Here is a 15978-nt window from a genome sequence, read left to right as displayed (position 1 = left end):
AATGAAACAAGGTAGAAAAAGAACTAGAAATAAAGATTCGTGGATTAAAAATAAGAAAAAATGTTCCAGAAATCAGGTACGATTGGAAACCGTCAATACAATTTTAAACTAAACTTTAATCATAAATTTAATATTTTATGACTTTTTTATTCTTGATTTTTTAAGTAATTCTTTTACTGAACTATATATAATATGTAGATAGTCTAAAGTAATTATTTTAAATTTTTAATGACGAAGTTAATAGCATTATTTGTTATTTCTTTAGGGAAAAGAATACATTACAAAGTCTAAAACTAAAAAAGACGGTATTGCTAAAGATATTCTAATCCCAGAGAGATCTTTCAAACCTATTGAATCCTGCTGTGGAGAAAAATCTTACCAGAAGTTTTCAAATGTGCAACAAGAAAAAGTACATACAAATTTTTGGAATCTCGAGAACTATAATGAACAAAATGTGTTTCTAAGAGGATTATTAAAATGCAAGAATCCTATCCAAACGAATGCAGGTGAAAAACTAGGACGGTTAATTCATTGGATATATTTATTTCCTACTAACGAAGAAAATGTTCCGATTTGTAAGAAATTTTTTTGTGCTTTTCTATGTTTGGGCAAAAGAAGAGTTGAAAATCTTCAAAAAAAGATTTTAAATAAGCAGCCTTTAAAAAATTTGGCAGGTGGAGTACCCGAAAGTTGTCTTAAATTAACAGAAAAATTAAAAAAATGATTGAAGAGCATTGCGAATCAATTCCACATCACAGTTCACATTACAAACGAAATTCTACCAACCTAAAATATTTTGATAATCCTTCATTAAATCTTGTAGAACTTTACAAATTATTCGGAAAGTATTATAAAGAAAAAACGATGGCTAAATTGATAATAAGTCAAACCGTTTATTTTAAGTATTTTAACCGAAATGTTGGCTTCAGTTTTAAATTACCTAGAACTGACGTGTGCAATACTTGCTACAAAAACGAGACAAATGGAGAGGTAAACGAAGAAGTAATTAATCACAAAAACAATGCTGAAATTTATTTGAAGTTAAAAAAGCAAATACTCTCTGAAAATAATAGTCTATGTTGTGAATTTGATTTTGCACAGAATTTGTCTCTACCAAAAATACCCGTGTCCGCGCAGTTTTACCTACGTTTAGCATGGCTTTTTCTATTTAACGTACATGTACATACTACGAACCAGAGTTACATGTTCCCTATTCTTGATAGAATTGTAAAGAAGGGTGCTAACTCTGTTTGCAGTTTTATCAAATACGCGGTATTAAAAGAATTTGCTAAAGACAAGTTCAACGAGCATAAAATTATTTTCAGACTCATGTCCTGGACAAAATAAAAACTACACAGTGTTTCATTTTTTGGTTTTATTGTCCATTTATTTGCAACGCGAGATTAAATATGTGTTTCCAGTTCGAGGCCATTCCTATTGCCAGTGCGATAGGAATTTTGGCACATATTCGCAAAAGCTGAAAAAATTAGAACGAATTGAAACTGAAGCTGAATATGTAGAAATGATTCGCAATGCTCGTTCACCTTCATTCACAATGGTCGAGAAGTGTGAAGATCTTCTGCAGGATTTTGAAAAATGTTTCAAAGGCAAATGCGAAATCCAAAAAATTTCCAAATCAGCAAAGCGTTCGTTTTGCATTTTTTTCCTGATGGAAAAGTGAATGTTTTTGACAACTATGAGATGCAAAATCAACCACTTTTTTCTTTAAACCTACGCTTAAACTAAAAAATCTTTCGAAAAGTCCTCCGCCCCGAATTGGATTAAAAGCTGCCAAAATGAAGGATTTTAAAACATTCATAATTTTTGAACTATTGATCCAATTGATCTAAAGCTTTCCAGAAAACTTCTTTGAACCTTAATGAACAGCTTTCTCACTGAAAGCTTTCCGTAGCTTAAAATTCGTTCGCTAAAAGAGGCGCTTGAAGGTTAAAATTCATGATTTTTGCATTGCTTAAAAAAAAAAAATAACTTTTTTGTTTATTACAATATTCTCGTTTTTCTTTCTTAGATAGTTTTAGAAGACTTAAACACGTACTTTGTATTGGGGAAATCGGGAAATGATTAAAATTGGCTAAATTAGCGCGAGTTAAAGTGAAAAAAGATTGGAATGTTTCGTTTTCAAAAAATCCACTTTTTACCAATTATCTGAAAAACTACAAAACCTATCAATTTTGCAAGAGGAATAAAAGATGCGCCTTGAAATTCTCTAAAAGTATCAGTCTTTAGAATTGAAATTAGAAAGATTTTTAAAATTGACACTCAGGACAATACTTCTCAGGCTGAATCCGGCCGTGTCCCCTTTTGGTCGCCAACGGTTCAATTCCTAAAAAATAATTGAAAATGTGTAGAAAAAATTGATCGCTTGTTTAAATATTACCCATTTAAAAAGTGCTCGATACTTTATTTTAATTTTAAATATAAAATACTTCGAAATCCGAAGAAACAAGAATTCTGTAAAGAACAAGAATTCTGTGCAAGAACTTGCAGGTTAAAAGCGATCTCACGGTGGTCGGCTGAAAAATATTTGTTTGCTTTCTCTTTGCCCTCTCAAAAACTTTTAATTGTCAACTTTTTAATTGTGTCTTTATAAAATGAAATGAATTCTTAATGCAGTTTTTCAAAATGTTAGTGAATTCTTTTTTATTAAATATTTTGCTTTAAAAACGCATTACATTTTTTTAAATTATCAAGAATATGTAATAATTGTATTTTAAAGCATTTTTCAAAGCTTATAACTTTGTTTTATGTTTTTATAAATATACATACTAATAATATGCGCATTAAATTTTCTCTAATTAATCACATGTTGAAATTAAATTTTCTATGATCATTGAAATCATTGACTGAAAAACTTAATTCTGTTAATTTAATTTTTAAAAAACTAAATCTATGCTTAATTATGTAAAATAGTAACATTATATGCGCGCTACAGTACGCGGGTAGCATTGCATTGCCAATTAATAACATAAAAATTGAAAACAAGATATTAACTATTTCAGATAGCAAGTAAGAATATAAAATTGAAAATTATTCAAAACATTCCTGCCTAATAAAGGAATTTGTTTTACATTAAGGAAAAATTAATTCTTTGAATTCGGCTAGATTAACATTTTTTTCTTAAGTTAAAAAATCTGTTGTCTAAAACTTATTTAGTTTAAATTAGCATAACACATGATCATTTTATTTTTTCAAAATTATTTTTTTTCTTACTAATAACTTTCGTGAATTTTGCCATTTTTGTGAGTTTCAAACTGCTATTATCGAAATGGTTTAATTTTGAGTAGATTAATATGTACAAATAATAAGCGAAAAAAATGATACACGCAGTAAATTTATAACCTTTTAATAATTTTAGGAATGAAATGACTTTTGAGTTTTGAATAATTATTTCAAAATTAAAAACACTTTTTTCAAATCTATTTAAAATGTTTAATTTCTTACCACCAAAAACTTACCGATTCAATAAACTTATAATTTTTAAAATAGTTTTATGAGTGATTTAATTTGCGTGTCAGCATAAAGTTAGTAGTTTATCAGAGTTGCAAATTCCTATCTACATTTGTATAAATAAAATTGATCATGTGCACCAATGTTTTGAATTTTATAAATATTATTGAATTTCAAAATAATTGTTAGCAGCGAAGAGAACCAACTTCATAACATGTCAACTTGTCGATTATTATATTTAATAAGATACTTATGCAGTAAGAAGTAAATTAATTTAGATCAATATATTAATTTTCATAGTATGTGTGCGATGTCTATCGTATCAAGTCCACAGTTCTTATGTTGAAAAAACTGATGTGATTCTATCTTGATAACATAGGTATCTTCGAAGTAAATCTGACATTCGTTTCAAATTAATAATTATTTGAAGGAAAATATTGAAGCATTATTCTAAGGCAAATTATTTCTTCGCTGAATACATTCATTTTCTCTTCTCAAGAACATGAACATTTTGTTTCAATTAAAATATTAGTCATAATAAGTAGATGAATTTACTTGGATCAAGAAACATTTCGTTAGAGTTTTAGTTACTTATCACGAGAATATAATATTCCTAATTCAATATTTTATTAAGCTTGACGCAAATAAGTATAATGGAACAAATTAACTCCATAGTTTTTTGCTTAGAGTAAATATATTCTTGATTCAAATAGTTGTCCTGATACTATTATTTTCTTGATTCAAGAAAATCGGTCCTTTGTAAAAAGAAAATAATTGCTTCTTTCAAGTTAAATCAGCCAAGTAAACTAGCCTACTTGATTCAATGCAAAATTTTTTCAGTGTGGAATTACAATGAAAAATAGAATGCTCAAGACGAAAATCGGTCGGTCGAGTGGTGTCGAACCGATTTTATACTTGCGTTTACTTCCATATTTTTAAAGATAATTCGAGAATTATTAAATCAAATTGGGTCTGTAGATTTATTAGATTGTTGTGCAAATTTTTTGCATTTGAGCAAGAAATACGAGAAATGAGCAACAACGAGAAAAACTCTCGTCTTTTTTTATGAAATCTCATCTCATCTCGTCTCATATAAGCAAGCTTCTCGAAAGATCGTATATTTCGATGAAATGCCTTGTCAGTGTCAAAATTAACATTAGTATAAAAACAAATGTGATAAGTACTGTCATGAAATATGCACAAAAAAAAATAGGCACAAAAAACATAGCATTTAGAGTAAAATATGTATATCTATTAAATGATATACTTATTTTAATGAAAATTGAGGTTCCTTAATGTGATTTTCAATAGTATAATTCTTTTTTTTTTCATCTCGTTAGTCTATTTTTTGTATGGTCTTTGTGGTTATATCTCATATCTGATGCATAAAGAAAATTATTTTCTAATTCTAGATTCCTAGGGTCAAATATGCCTTATTTACAGTCCTTTTTTAATAATAATTATTATAATAATGTTAATAATTTATTAAGCAGTATATTTAAAAACTCGTTTCACAAGAATGATATAATAGCGAGAATATTAAAAGCAATTTACGTATTTAAGAATCGGATTTAATGATGATTTTTTTATCTTCTGAGATATATTCTTATTATTTCTTTGAAACATTTTTAATGTATGTATATAAAAAAAAAGTTTAAAGGGGATTTTTAAGGAATTCTAGAGATTTTTAAAGAGATTTCAAGATATTTAAGGCTCAATTTTAGATTTTTAAAAAGCTACAAGGAATTTCTAAGCGAATTAATAAATGTCAAGAAATTTCAATTGATTTTAATAATTTTGAGGTATTATTTTAAAAAATTGTATACAGTTCTGAAGAATTTCAGAAGGATTTTGTGGGACCTGTAAGGCTTTATGATATCTTAAACGATTATAAGGAATTTTCAATATACTTCCAGAATTTAGAAATCTTTAAAGGAATTTTACTCGGAATTTCAAATATTTTAGGATATTTTAAAATATTTGCAAGAAATTTTTATTAAATAATTACTTTCTTTCTGAAAAACTAAACTTAAAAGTGACCGTTTTATATATACTTGAAACTCTGAACGTTCAAATGAATATTTTTACTGAGGACTTTATAAACCAGAAGAAGTGCTCAAATTTGTGTACTTTTGTATTGGAAATAATTTATTATTGAAGCAGAATTATAATGCATAGCTTAAATGGCAGTTGAAACAGTATTTTTGGATAACACCTGTGTAGAAATTATGCCCGGGTTCGGGCCGGATTCCGGCAGGGTTGCCCTGCTTGTATCCGGAATCTGGTCAGGCTGCCCGGTCGGATTCTGGTTGATTTTGTCACGCTGCGCTGGTCGGATCCGGGCCGGGTGTACCCAGTCGGCTCCCGGCCGAGTTCCCCGATCGGATCCCGGATACAAATAGGGTAACCCGGTCGGAATCCGACCGGTTTTTGACTGGGGTCCTTGATCGCATATTACTGGAGCCTTTTTACCACAGCGAACATATTCTACCAACTGGCATAAATAAGAATCTTTGTCAGCACTTATTTCCAACCGTAAAAAGATGTTGGAATTTCAATTTAAGAACTGCATTCATAATAATAAATATATTAACTACAAACATTGATTCAATGTAAGTACTAAAATATAGGTTATGATTCTTAAGTTTCTGTAAGAAATTGCATTGTAAGAAATTAAAGTTAAATTGCATAACAAATTTACCTTAAGCGTAATTTAGTTTGCATAGGTTTTTTTAAAAGAGATGATATAAATTTCAGGGGTTTCACGTGACATCCTAACCTATGAAACCGGTTTAGAAAATTGATTTAACATTAACGTTGAAGAATATTAATAATGCTTACTTATTAACAAACTAATTCACTTACCTTTATAAATAATCCGCTTCCTCCAGAAAATTGGATACAATTTTGTGAAATTCAAAAAATTTCTTAACGGATAACCTGGAGTCAATTGACGTTTTACTGCGTTTTTAGCATTAAAGACTCCGGAAGTCGCCGAAACGTTATTACGTGCAGGCACGATAACGTAAATCGAGATAAGATGAGACGATAAAAACAAAAGAGAGAATGATATTCTCAGTTTTTGAGAATACTTCTCGAACGACTGAAATGGGCAAGAGAACCGAGTATCTCGTATCGCTATGCAACACTATAAAGTTTAGTCAATTAGAAAAATGATGCCCATTTCAAAGTCGAGATAAATGAAATAAGAAGTCGATTCTTTTGCACAAATCATTTTAGAGACTTTCACACGCATTCACTTGATGGACTTGGATCCGTACAATACCTTAATGAGCTTTCTAATGGTTTTTTAAAAATCTTTCTAACTAAATTTCTTGCGTAGGTAACATCGAAAAAGAGAGGCATGTTTTTAATACGATTTTTTTAGCAAATTGAAAATTTTGGCTGGTACTGTAAAATTTTATTTTTCCAGGTTAAAGCCAATGGGGAAGTTCTAAATTGTTTAAACACCTTAAAGAAAGACAATACCGGCTACCATTTGAAACATTTGTTTATTGGTTCCGAGGGAACGTTGGGTATCGTCACAAAAGTTGCGATTCAATGTCCACCTTCTCCAAAAGCGACAAACGTTGCATTTTTAGGTGCGTTGTAGACTTGGAAATTACTTCTAACAAAGGGCACTGTGTTTGAATTTTGTTGAATTTTATTTAAATTCTTACTCCACTCAGTAATAGGCCACTACCGTACTTTTAATATGCTGAAGCAATAAGATACGCTTCTCTCTTTAATAATACTTTAGAAGATGGGTGAACGCAAGGTATAGTGATTAAATTAGACTAATCAAGGATTATTATCTGACCATCTCTACCGCTGCTAATTCTTTCAGATCCAGGTTTTTCGAAAAAAACGGCTTTAAAAATATCCATGCATGTCCAGAAAAAAGTTCTTATTAAATTAAAAAAAAGACATTTTTTTCGACTAGGTTCTTTTGATTCACAATACATTTTCCACGTTACTAATGTGCCACGAGAATTTGCGCAGCACAAATCAGTTTGATTATTTTACGTTACCGCGTCTTTCGGAACACGTGTTGTAAAATTTTAGCGAAGACGCGGAGGCGGACGGCTCTTGATAATAATTTAAATCGTTACAATGTGTGATAAAGAGTGTGCGACATCCTTGCATCGTAGGGATTTGCAGATAGTATGTATCAACTTTCTACCGTGGGAATTAGGGTGGCTCAAAAACGCGTTTTGTTAGAGGGCAACGATCTTTTGAGTTTTTGGAATTATTTTTTAGGGTTTTAAAAAATGTGAGGGAAAGTATGGGGGCCTGTAGAGAATTATCTAACGAAGAATTTCATGTATCAGACAAATTGGTTTGACACCCCTACACACCCTCACGAGTACCTGAAAACTACCGTTAAAAAATGTTATTACATTATGAAATCGACCTTTTGAGCACTGCATTCTGGTATTTTTTTACTTAAAATTATTAATATTGGTCTACTGGAATATTTAATAACATTAGTTCATTAATTTTTAATTGTTTAAACAAATGGAATTTGTTTAAATAATTTTTCTACTTCGTTTTTTCCTTAAAAATTATTACCATTGGTCTAGTGGAGTATTTATTAACATTAATTCAATTATTTTCAATTTATTAAACAAATGGAATGCGTTTAAATAATTTCCTTTCGAATTTTTTTTTTCAATAAAAATTATTACTGTGGGTCTATCGGAATACTTATCCATAATAATTAATTACTGAATAATAATTAAGTAATAATTATAATTAAAAACAAATTCTAAAAAAATGTAATGAATTAAACAATGTTGATAAATAATAAAATTAATGAAATGTTAATAAATATTCCGCTTATAGACCAATAGTAATAATCTTTACGGAAAAAAAAGAATTTTCGAAAGGTCGATTTCATGAAGAATTGACATTTTTGGTTTTACGGGTAGTTTTCAGGTCCTCGTGGGGGTGCCATGGTAGAAATTATAACTTGGTTCTTAAGAGGCCCTGTCTAGATTTCCTATTTTCTATCGAGGCCCGAAAGTGGCAATCTATCGAGGGCGCAAGCGAAAGTGTCACGCTCAGCTAGCGAGGTCATCAGTAGGCAACCCAATGAGGGCCTATTAATGGGGTCTTGATAGAATCTAGATAGTCCCTCACACACTGAGAAAAAAAAACTTCCGAATCAATGAAATATTGTTTTGAAGCATCAAACGGTGTTTTCGCGCTCGGTCAAATGTATGTGCTATTAATTCTTATTTTGTTGATTCAAAGAAAATATTATTAAATTATTAAAAAATTGATCATGCTTTAAATTCTGAATGTATCTGCTATGGTTGCAATAGTAAAAAAGTTTAACTAGCACATTGCCATAATGTACTACCAGAAATTTTTGATTCAAAGAAGGAAAATATTAATCCAAATCTAAAATACATTTTCTTTGCAAAAGTTAAACCTAAAGATTGTACAACCTTTCTGTAGCCTCTGACAAACACTCTTCCACTTTCTCGTATTTTTATTGAAATTAGATTCTTAACTATACTCCGCACGTTATTCTAAAACTAAACTGATTGTTAAATTTGGCTAAAGAAGACTTATTACTAGTAACTAAAGACAAACGCAGTTTATTAAAATATCCGCAAGCGCCGAGAATTGAACGCACGCACCGCACCCTTATAAGTCCAACGCCTAATCCCCATAGCTACGATGCCACGCTGAGTGCGATATCATAAATGCTTCATGGGATTCATCCGATACTTTAGAAATGAGGAAAAAAGGTTTTTGAATCTCGATTTGTTATACATGATTTTTAAACGTACTGACATGATTTCAAATTAAATCGATCTTTAAGAAAAATTCTTTTGACATTTTTAAGGCACCAAATGTTTAAATTTTTTTCAGAAAAAAATTAAGTTATTCAAAGTTTGCATCTCGGTAATTTTTTTAATTTTTTCTTATTTAAATTTAAGTATAATTAAGCATAAGAACATTAATGTGCTTTGTTGCACTCACTGTTGTATTACCCGTTTTACCTGTCGAGGGCTTTACAAGGTCCCCTCGAGAAAATAATTAATTGATAGAAATTATTTTTTAAATTTATCTTTATGAATAAAGCTTTTTATTTAGTTTAATTAAAAAATATAGTGCTTAAAAGTGAGCATATAAATAATTTAAGTCAAGTAGCACACGACAATAGCCTGTCGAGGGCCAGCAGTGGGAAAGCCTAGATTCTTCCAGGTAGAAAATCTGGCTGCTGTTTTGTAAGATACAATATTTAGTTTAGGCGTAAATAGGCAATTTCTACCTGAGTGTGTTAGGTGTGTCAAATTTATATGTTTGATACATAAGATTCTTCGTTAAATAATTCTCTAAAGGCCCCCATACTTAACCGTCACATGTTTTTAAACCCTACACAATTATTTTAAAAACTCAAAAAAGCGATTTTTCCCCATGCATTTTGCATGGGAAACTTCAAGTCAAAACTGACACGTGTTAAAATAAAAAAAAAATAAAATAAAAAAAATTTCACCATGCATTTTTGGACCATCATAGTGGGAATATATACTTTTATACTGCACGACCTAACCTCACTTTTATGTAAATTTTTGTTACTTCTGTGCACAATTTCGACACCATTTTTTTTACCTTAAGTTTTTGTGAAGAATACTAAATTAGGAAAGAACAGAATTCATTTTTACACACAAAAATCATTCAAATAAACTTTTTTCCTCAGGTGAACAAATAGACCATGCAAGTTTCTTGAAACTCGAGGAACCCAATTTATTTATAACTAATTATGGGAATCAAAGAAAATCTATATTCATTTTAAACTAACTTGCTCTCTTTTTTCAGCCAAAACGGTTGTTTAATTTAAAGAAATGTAAAGGTCAAATAAAAAATAATATGTCTTTAATTTAAAGATATTTTTTATTTGAAGCAATCAAATATTTCTTTAATTTAAAGAAATATTTGATTTGAAGGAACGAAATATTTCTTTGATTTAAATAAATTTTCAGTTTAAATTAACGAAATTTTTCTTTAAATCGAATTAATAAAATTAACAAAAAAATTTTCTTAAATCAAACAAATGTTTCTTTGACCGTATATCAATACTAAAATTTCTTTGATTTAAAGAAAGTTTATTTGATTCAACGAAACTTTTTTCTGTATGTGTTACGTGGACCGTGATGCTAAAGTATGTCAACTCATGGTTAGATCAGGTGGTAACTTTCAGAGCCCGGACTTTCCGGCCACTCACTTGACGCGCTACCGCCTGATCTAATCAAGAAGTGACATACTCTCGCATCTCGGTCCACGTAACATGCATGGGTGTTTTTGAAGACGTTTTTCTTGACAATGGTTAAGAGGTGCATCCTACTACTTCAGCACATAACAAGTTTAGTAATGACCGATTACGTGTATGACTATTAATCCAAAGGAAATTCTGAAGGGTGTAGGTTACGGAACTGCACTATACAGAGATATAATTAATCTTTAAAGTAAATGTTTCAGAGTTTTAATGTATCTTTTGCTATAGGCCTAGACAGTTTCGACAGTGTGTTAAAAACATATTGCTCAGCGAAAGCCAATTTGGGGGAAATACTTTCTTCTTGTGAAATGATTGACAAGCTTTCGCTAGAGGTATGCACCAAGTATCTTCATTTGCAAAATCCTATAACATCCGGAGGTGATGGCCATAATTTCTACATGCTAATTGAAACGGCTGGAAGTCATCTTGCTCACGATGAAGAGAAGTTAAATGCTTTCGTAGAAAAAGCGATGAACGAAGGAATCATCGCTGACGGTACCTTATCCTCTGAACCATCAAAAATGCAGGTCAGCGTTTCTGTTTTGAAGTTTCGGGTTATTCTTAAAAAAAAAAAAGAAAACAAAGGTAAACTGTTTTGTTCGCGGTAAGAATGATTTCTTTGTTTCAGAACATGTGGGCACTCAGAGAACGAATTACTGAGGGCATTATGCACGAAGGTTACGTATTTAAATACGATGTTTCCTTACCTCTTAAAGATTTTTACAAAATTATCGAAGCTCTTAGAGAACGTTTAAAGAGCCCGGAAATTCGAAGAATTAGTGGATACGGACATATAGGTATTATTTCATAATTTTTATTAGTCAATTTTTTACTTCCTTAAATTTTCATTCCATTGATTAAATTAAATTTTTTTCATAGTATGCGATATACTCAATAATATAATAATTCAATAAGTACGTAGATGGGTGAAAATAAAAAGTTCGAATCATTCAATAAAAAATTTAGGTATAGTCCCAAAATGAGAGTATACCTCCGATTAGGTTGAAACTAAGTATACTGATGAATTTTGACGCAATGATTACGAATATGCTAGTAAAAATATTCGCAAATTTGATTTCCGGTTTATTTAAGTAAATCATAAAAATTTGTTTAAAAATCTTTTAAGCAAAATGGTAGATATTTCGAAAATACACCTTTTATTCTATACTCATTTTTTTCTTGCAAACAATAGCAGCTAAGCCTATCTAATATCTCGGAAGTACAGGTCCTGTGACTAGTCACAGAAATAATTTGGGTAATTAGGGAAGGTTTAATTCCATGAAATCATCTCATAGTATTCCAGCTCTATTCATTAGCTATGGGCACATCAACTTTTCAATTTTCAATCAGATATTGAATCAGCCAGAAATTCCGAATAGAATCTGGGGTATGCAGTTTAAACATATATTTATTCAGGTCATTCCAATATTATCAACTATTTTTAAATCAAGTTTTTATCTTGAATTGTGGATCTACTTAGTTGCCTCAGTATCTGTTTATATACGTATCTTTAAAAATAATCCCTTATTAGCCCTTATGTAGTAAGTGCAAAAGTCCTTAAAAAATGCAAGTGGATAATTGGTAGAAAAGATTTTTAACGCGAGATTTTCCAACGTACATGCAAGATTGGTTGCCTGAGTCCAGGAGTTTACTGGAGCGGTAATAGTCGCATTAAAAAAAAAGATATTGCTTATGATTTTTGCTGATTTTTAAGACGCCCATATTTCATCTTACTATGCGCAACAGTTAATGGTCGGTAATGTAGGAAGCATCAAATTCTGAAGGGCTTTTTTTTAATTGCCCTCAACTTCTGATGTTTCTGTTCATGATAAAGAATATAATGATCTGTACCAAAAATAGAAGATTAATTAAATTGGTTGTATACTGCAGTAATAAATGCATTGCTAACAGTCACTTACAATTAACAGAAAATATTGCTAATAGAATTAAAACGTGATAAGAATATCTTGAAAGAAGTTCGTTATAAACATCTAATTAATGTGTATTGCAATCAATGGGAAATTGAATTCCAATAATTTTAATGTTAAATAACAGCTTCCTGCGATACCGACGTAGTTGAAATCCCGTTCTTTTTTTAGATATGGCCCCCGAACGCAAATATAGTTTAGTATTTAGTAGTTACCATTTAATATTTGAAATGTCTACCACCACGGAATTTTCCGTAATACTAATCCTTTTTCCAGCTCGGCCAGAATTAATATGTTATACAGACTTAAATTTTATTTGCAATTAAAGAGAGAACTTTTAAATTTAATATAATTTTTTTTTTTAATCTAACATGAAAGCAATCATATATTTATTCTTTAGAACTGTATTTTTCAAATTCATCAATTTTAAATTTAGAAGAAGGTTTATTTTAGTGTCAGTTTTGAAAACTTTCCTTTTTTTATTTAAATTGTTTTAGTGTAACTTTTCGTATTTGAAAGATTTATTGATCGGGTCGTATAGCGATTCAGCCCTTTGAATAAAAACGTTCATATCATCGGGTTTCGCTAGATAGCAGCACAAGCCTGGCTCAGCGGTCTTCATGTGAACGTGCATGAAAATTTATTACAGTGCACTTGCGCATCAATTGATCACCAATCAGCAACCGCACATTCAGGGGTGTAATGATGTTATATTTAATTTGGGGCAGATGAAAATTTGTAATTTAGAAAATTTGTCTTATAAAAAATTGTTTAATATGCAATATTAAATTTAATATTACTTAACGCTTTAAGGGGGTTGGTGGGTTCAAGAGGAGTTGTTATGGTCCTATTACAGTGGGGAGGGGGGATGCTTCGAAAAATGTCACGTCACATTTTTTGTAATGCAATTAATTTAAAAAAAAGTTAAATTATAAATGAGGTTTGAGAGGGAACGAAATTATTTGCTGAAATCTGTTTTTGATTTATGTGTAATTGTTAAGATATGCAAACAGTTTTAAAATTATTCTGATTTTTCGTTTACAGTTTTCAATAACAAATAATACAAAGTATAAAATTATAGTTTAGAAAAAATAATTTTTGATCAAGTTATAATTTTTTGAAATATCAATACAAATTATGTGTTTTTTTGTTGTATTTGATTAATGGGCTGAGTATTAAAAATTTGTTTCAAAGTTCTTTTCATAAACTTAGTTCTGTTCAAACGAATAAACAAAATATTTTTTCTTTAATGTGAAGTCATTTTTGAACTTAGTAGTTAGGCTACAATAAAATAGTAAAACAAATGCAAAATTAGCTTCATTAGAGGTTGTAAAGTTTCTGTAAACGAAACGAAACAAAAGATAATGTAGGCGTGATTTTCACTTTTTTGGATCATTTTGTTTCATATAAAATTGATACCTTCAGATTTAGTTTTTTTTTAAATTAAAAATAAGTATTCCATTAACTAACTTTAAAAAAATATAATATTTGTCTGACAATTTCAAACAATTTTGACTTGATCAACAATGAGGGTGGGGGCTCATTGAAGTCATGGTAGCGTTACAAGTACAGAGCGAGGTTCAAAAAAATTGTACATAAAAGCCTTACGTAATATATGGATGACGCCTAAAATTGTATAGAAAATGTTAAATAAAATCGGAATTTTATATATACACTCAACTCCTGATATAAGAAGACTTGGTTTACGATATTCCTAGAAATTATGGCCTCTGTAGTTTCATAGTGAGAGGTCCCATACGGCCAAAAAAGAGGATGATCTCAGTCAAGCGTGACAAACAACTCGAGGGCCGCACTTTCAGATCGTTAGTTGCATTAGTTTGCGTCATGCGTTCAAATCCAACAGAAATGGTTCACACGGCCCTATCTGTTCACGTTCGAATTCCCTCGATTTAGAATCAACGCCAAGGCAAGCAATGCCCGAAACCGGTTTTATATCGGGAGTTGAGTGTATTGTATAACGTAATATGTAATCTCTAGCTTTATTTTAATCTCACGTGTTCGTAGGTGATGGAAATATTCATGTGCAAGTTGCTACGAAGGAATACAATGATGAAATTGCTGCTCAATTGGAGCCTTTTATTTTCGAATATGTTTCAAAACTTCATGGAAGTGTGAGTGCAGAACATGGAATTGGCTTCAAAAAAACAAAGTTCCTGCACTACAGTAAAGATGCTTCTGTCATTTCACTCATGAAGCAGATCAAAAGAATGATGGATCCTAACCATATTTTAAATCCGTACAAAGTTCTACATCCTTTGTAAAAATGTAGTTTAATTTTTATAGAGCGTTCAGTTTTGAATTTTTTTTTTATTTCTACAAGGGACTTAGTGCAAATTTTTATTTTTTATAGAGAAAAGAAGAGATTTTTTTACCTGTATTTAGAAATTTCCTATAAAAAATATTATATTTAAGATGGTAATATGAAAATAGGGTTACATAATAGTCACTCAAATTAAATGAAGAGAAATTCTAGATTACCAACGGAATCTGAAAAATGGTATTCCATAATTATTATAAATATTCAGAGTTTTTAAAATAGTGCGCATTACAATAAATTGTATTTTTCTGAATATATGAAATAATCTGATACAAAGACTGAGTAATTGAACATCAATAACGTGTCATAATAAGTTGTAATAAACAAAAAATATATTTTTGGTTGTATAGATAGTCTATTTGTAATAAAAAAAGTTATTATTTCTAATTGTTAGCTTAATTAATTTAAGCCTTATACATCCTATCAGCAGGTCCTATTTGTTTCCTATTCCTGTTTTTCGCATAAGATTTTGAGCTTTATTCACAATGTGCGACTTGAGTGTTTAGGGAAGAGAACTGGAATAATCAATGTTCAGGTCTCGGAAAATGGTCGATAGAATCTCGGAATAGCATATTCCACATGTCACTTAGTCTTTGACATTTTAAATTATTTATTGGGCTGCTTTTCACAGGGAGTGTCGCGGAAATGGGATTATCTTTTAATTCTGTAGCTTCAATTGTGATATTTTTAATCTAAGAGTTGGAAATAATCAGATCTTGAATAGATTTTCGACTTGTCAAGAATTAATATGTATTTTTGCGATAAAAAATATGTAGAGTTATTTTACAAAATATACCAAGGGACCGTTCAAAAACTTCGTCATGCTGTTCAGAAAACTTTTTTCCATTCCTCATGCAACTTTTTTCGCACAGATCATCACACAAAGCTTGAAATCCCCAGGAGACCTCACAAATGCGACCCCCCCCCTTAGGTCAAAATTTTTTCTTCGATTT

At 30.3% G+C, this 15978-nt stretch overlaps 1 protein-coding gene across 3 annotated transcripts in view; it reads left to right on the top strand.

The window, feature by feature from the left end:
• Positions 1-15412, top strand: part of LOC117168687 (D-2-hydroxyglutarate dehydrogenase, mitochondrial) — a 184699-nt gene extending 169287 nt beyond the window's left edge. For all 3 annotated transcript variants that reach the window (XM_033354365.1, XM_033354368.1, XM_033354369.1), the window contains 4 exons: positions 6902-7070; positions 10988-11286; positions 11388-11556; positions 14713-15412. In XM_033354365.1, the coding sequence (XP_033210256.1) occupies positions 6902-7070; positions 10988-11286; positions 11388-11556; positions 14713-14969 (894 nt within the window). In that variant the 3' untranslated portion in view covers positions 14970-15412. The remainder of the gene's footprint in view (positions 1-6901; positions 7071-10987; positions 11287-11387; positions 11557-14712) is intronic.
• Positions 15413-15978: the final 566 nt, after the last annotated feature.

Source organism: Belonocnema kinseyi, chromosome 3 (genome assembly GCF_010883055.1).
Source record: "Belonocnema kinseyi isolate 2016_QV_RU_SX_M_011 chromosome 3, B_treatae_v1, whole genome shotgun sequence".
Lineage (NCBI taxonomy): Eukaryota > Metazoa > Arthropoda > Insecta > Hymenoptera > Cynipidae > Belonocnema > Belonocnema kinseyi.
This window is presented reverse-complemented; position numbering and strand designations above follow the sequence as displayed.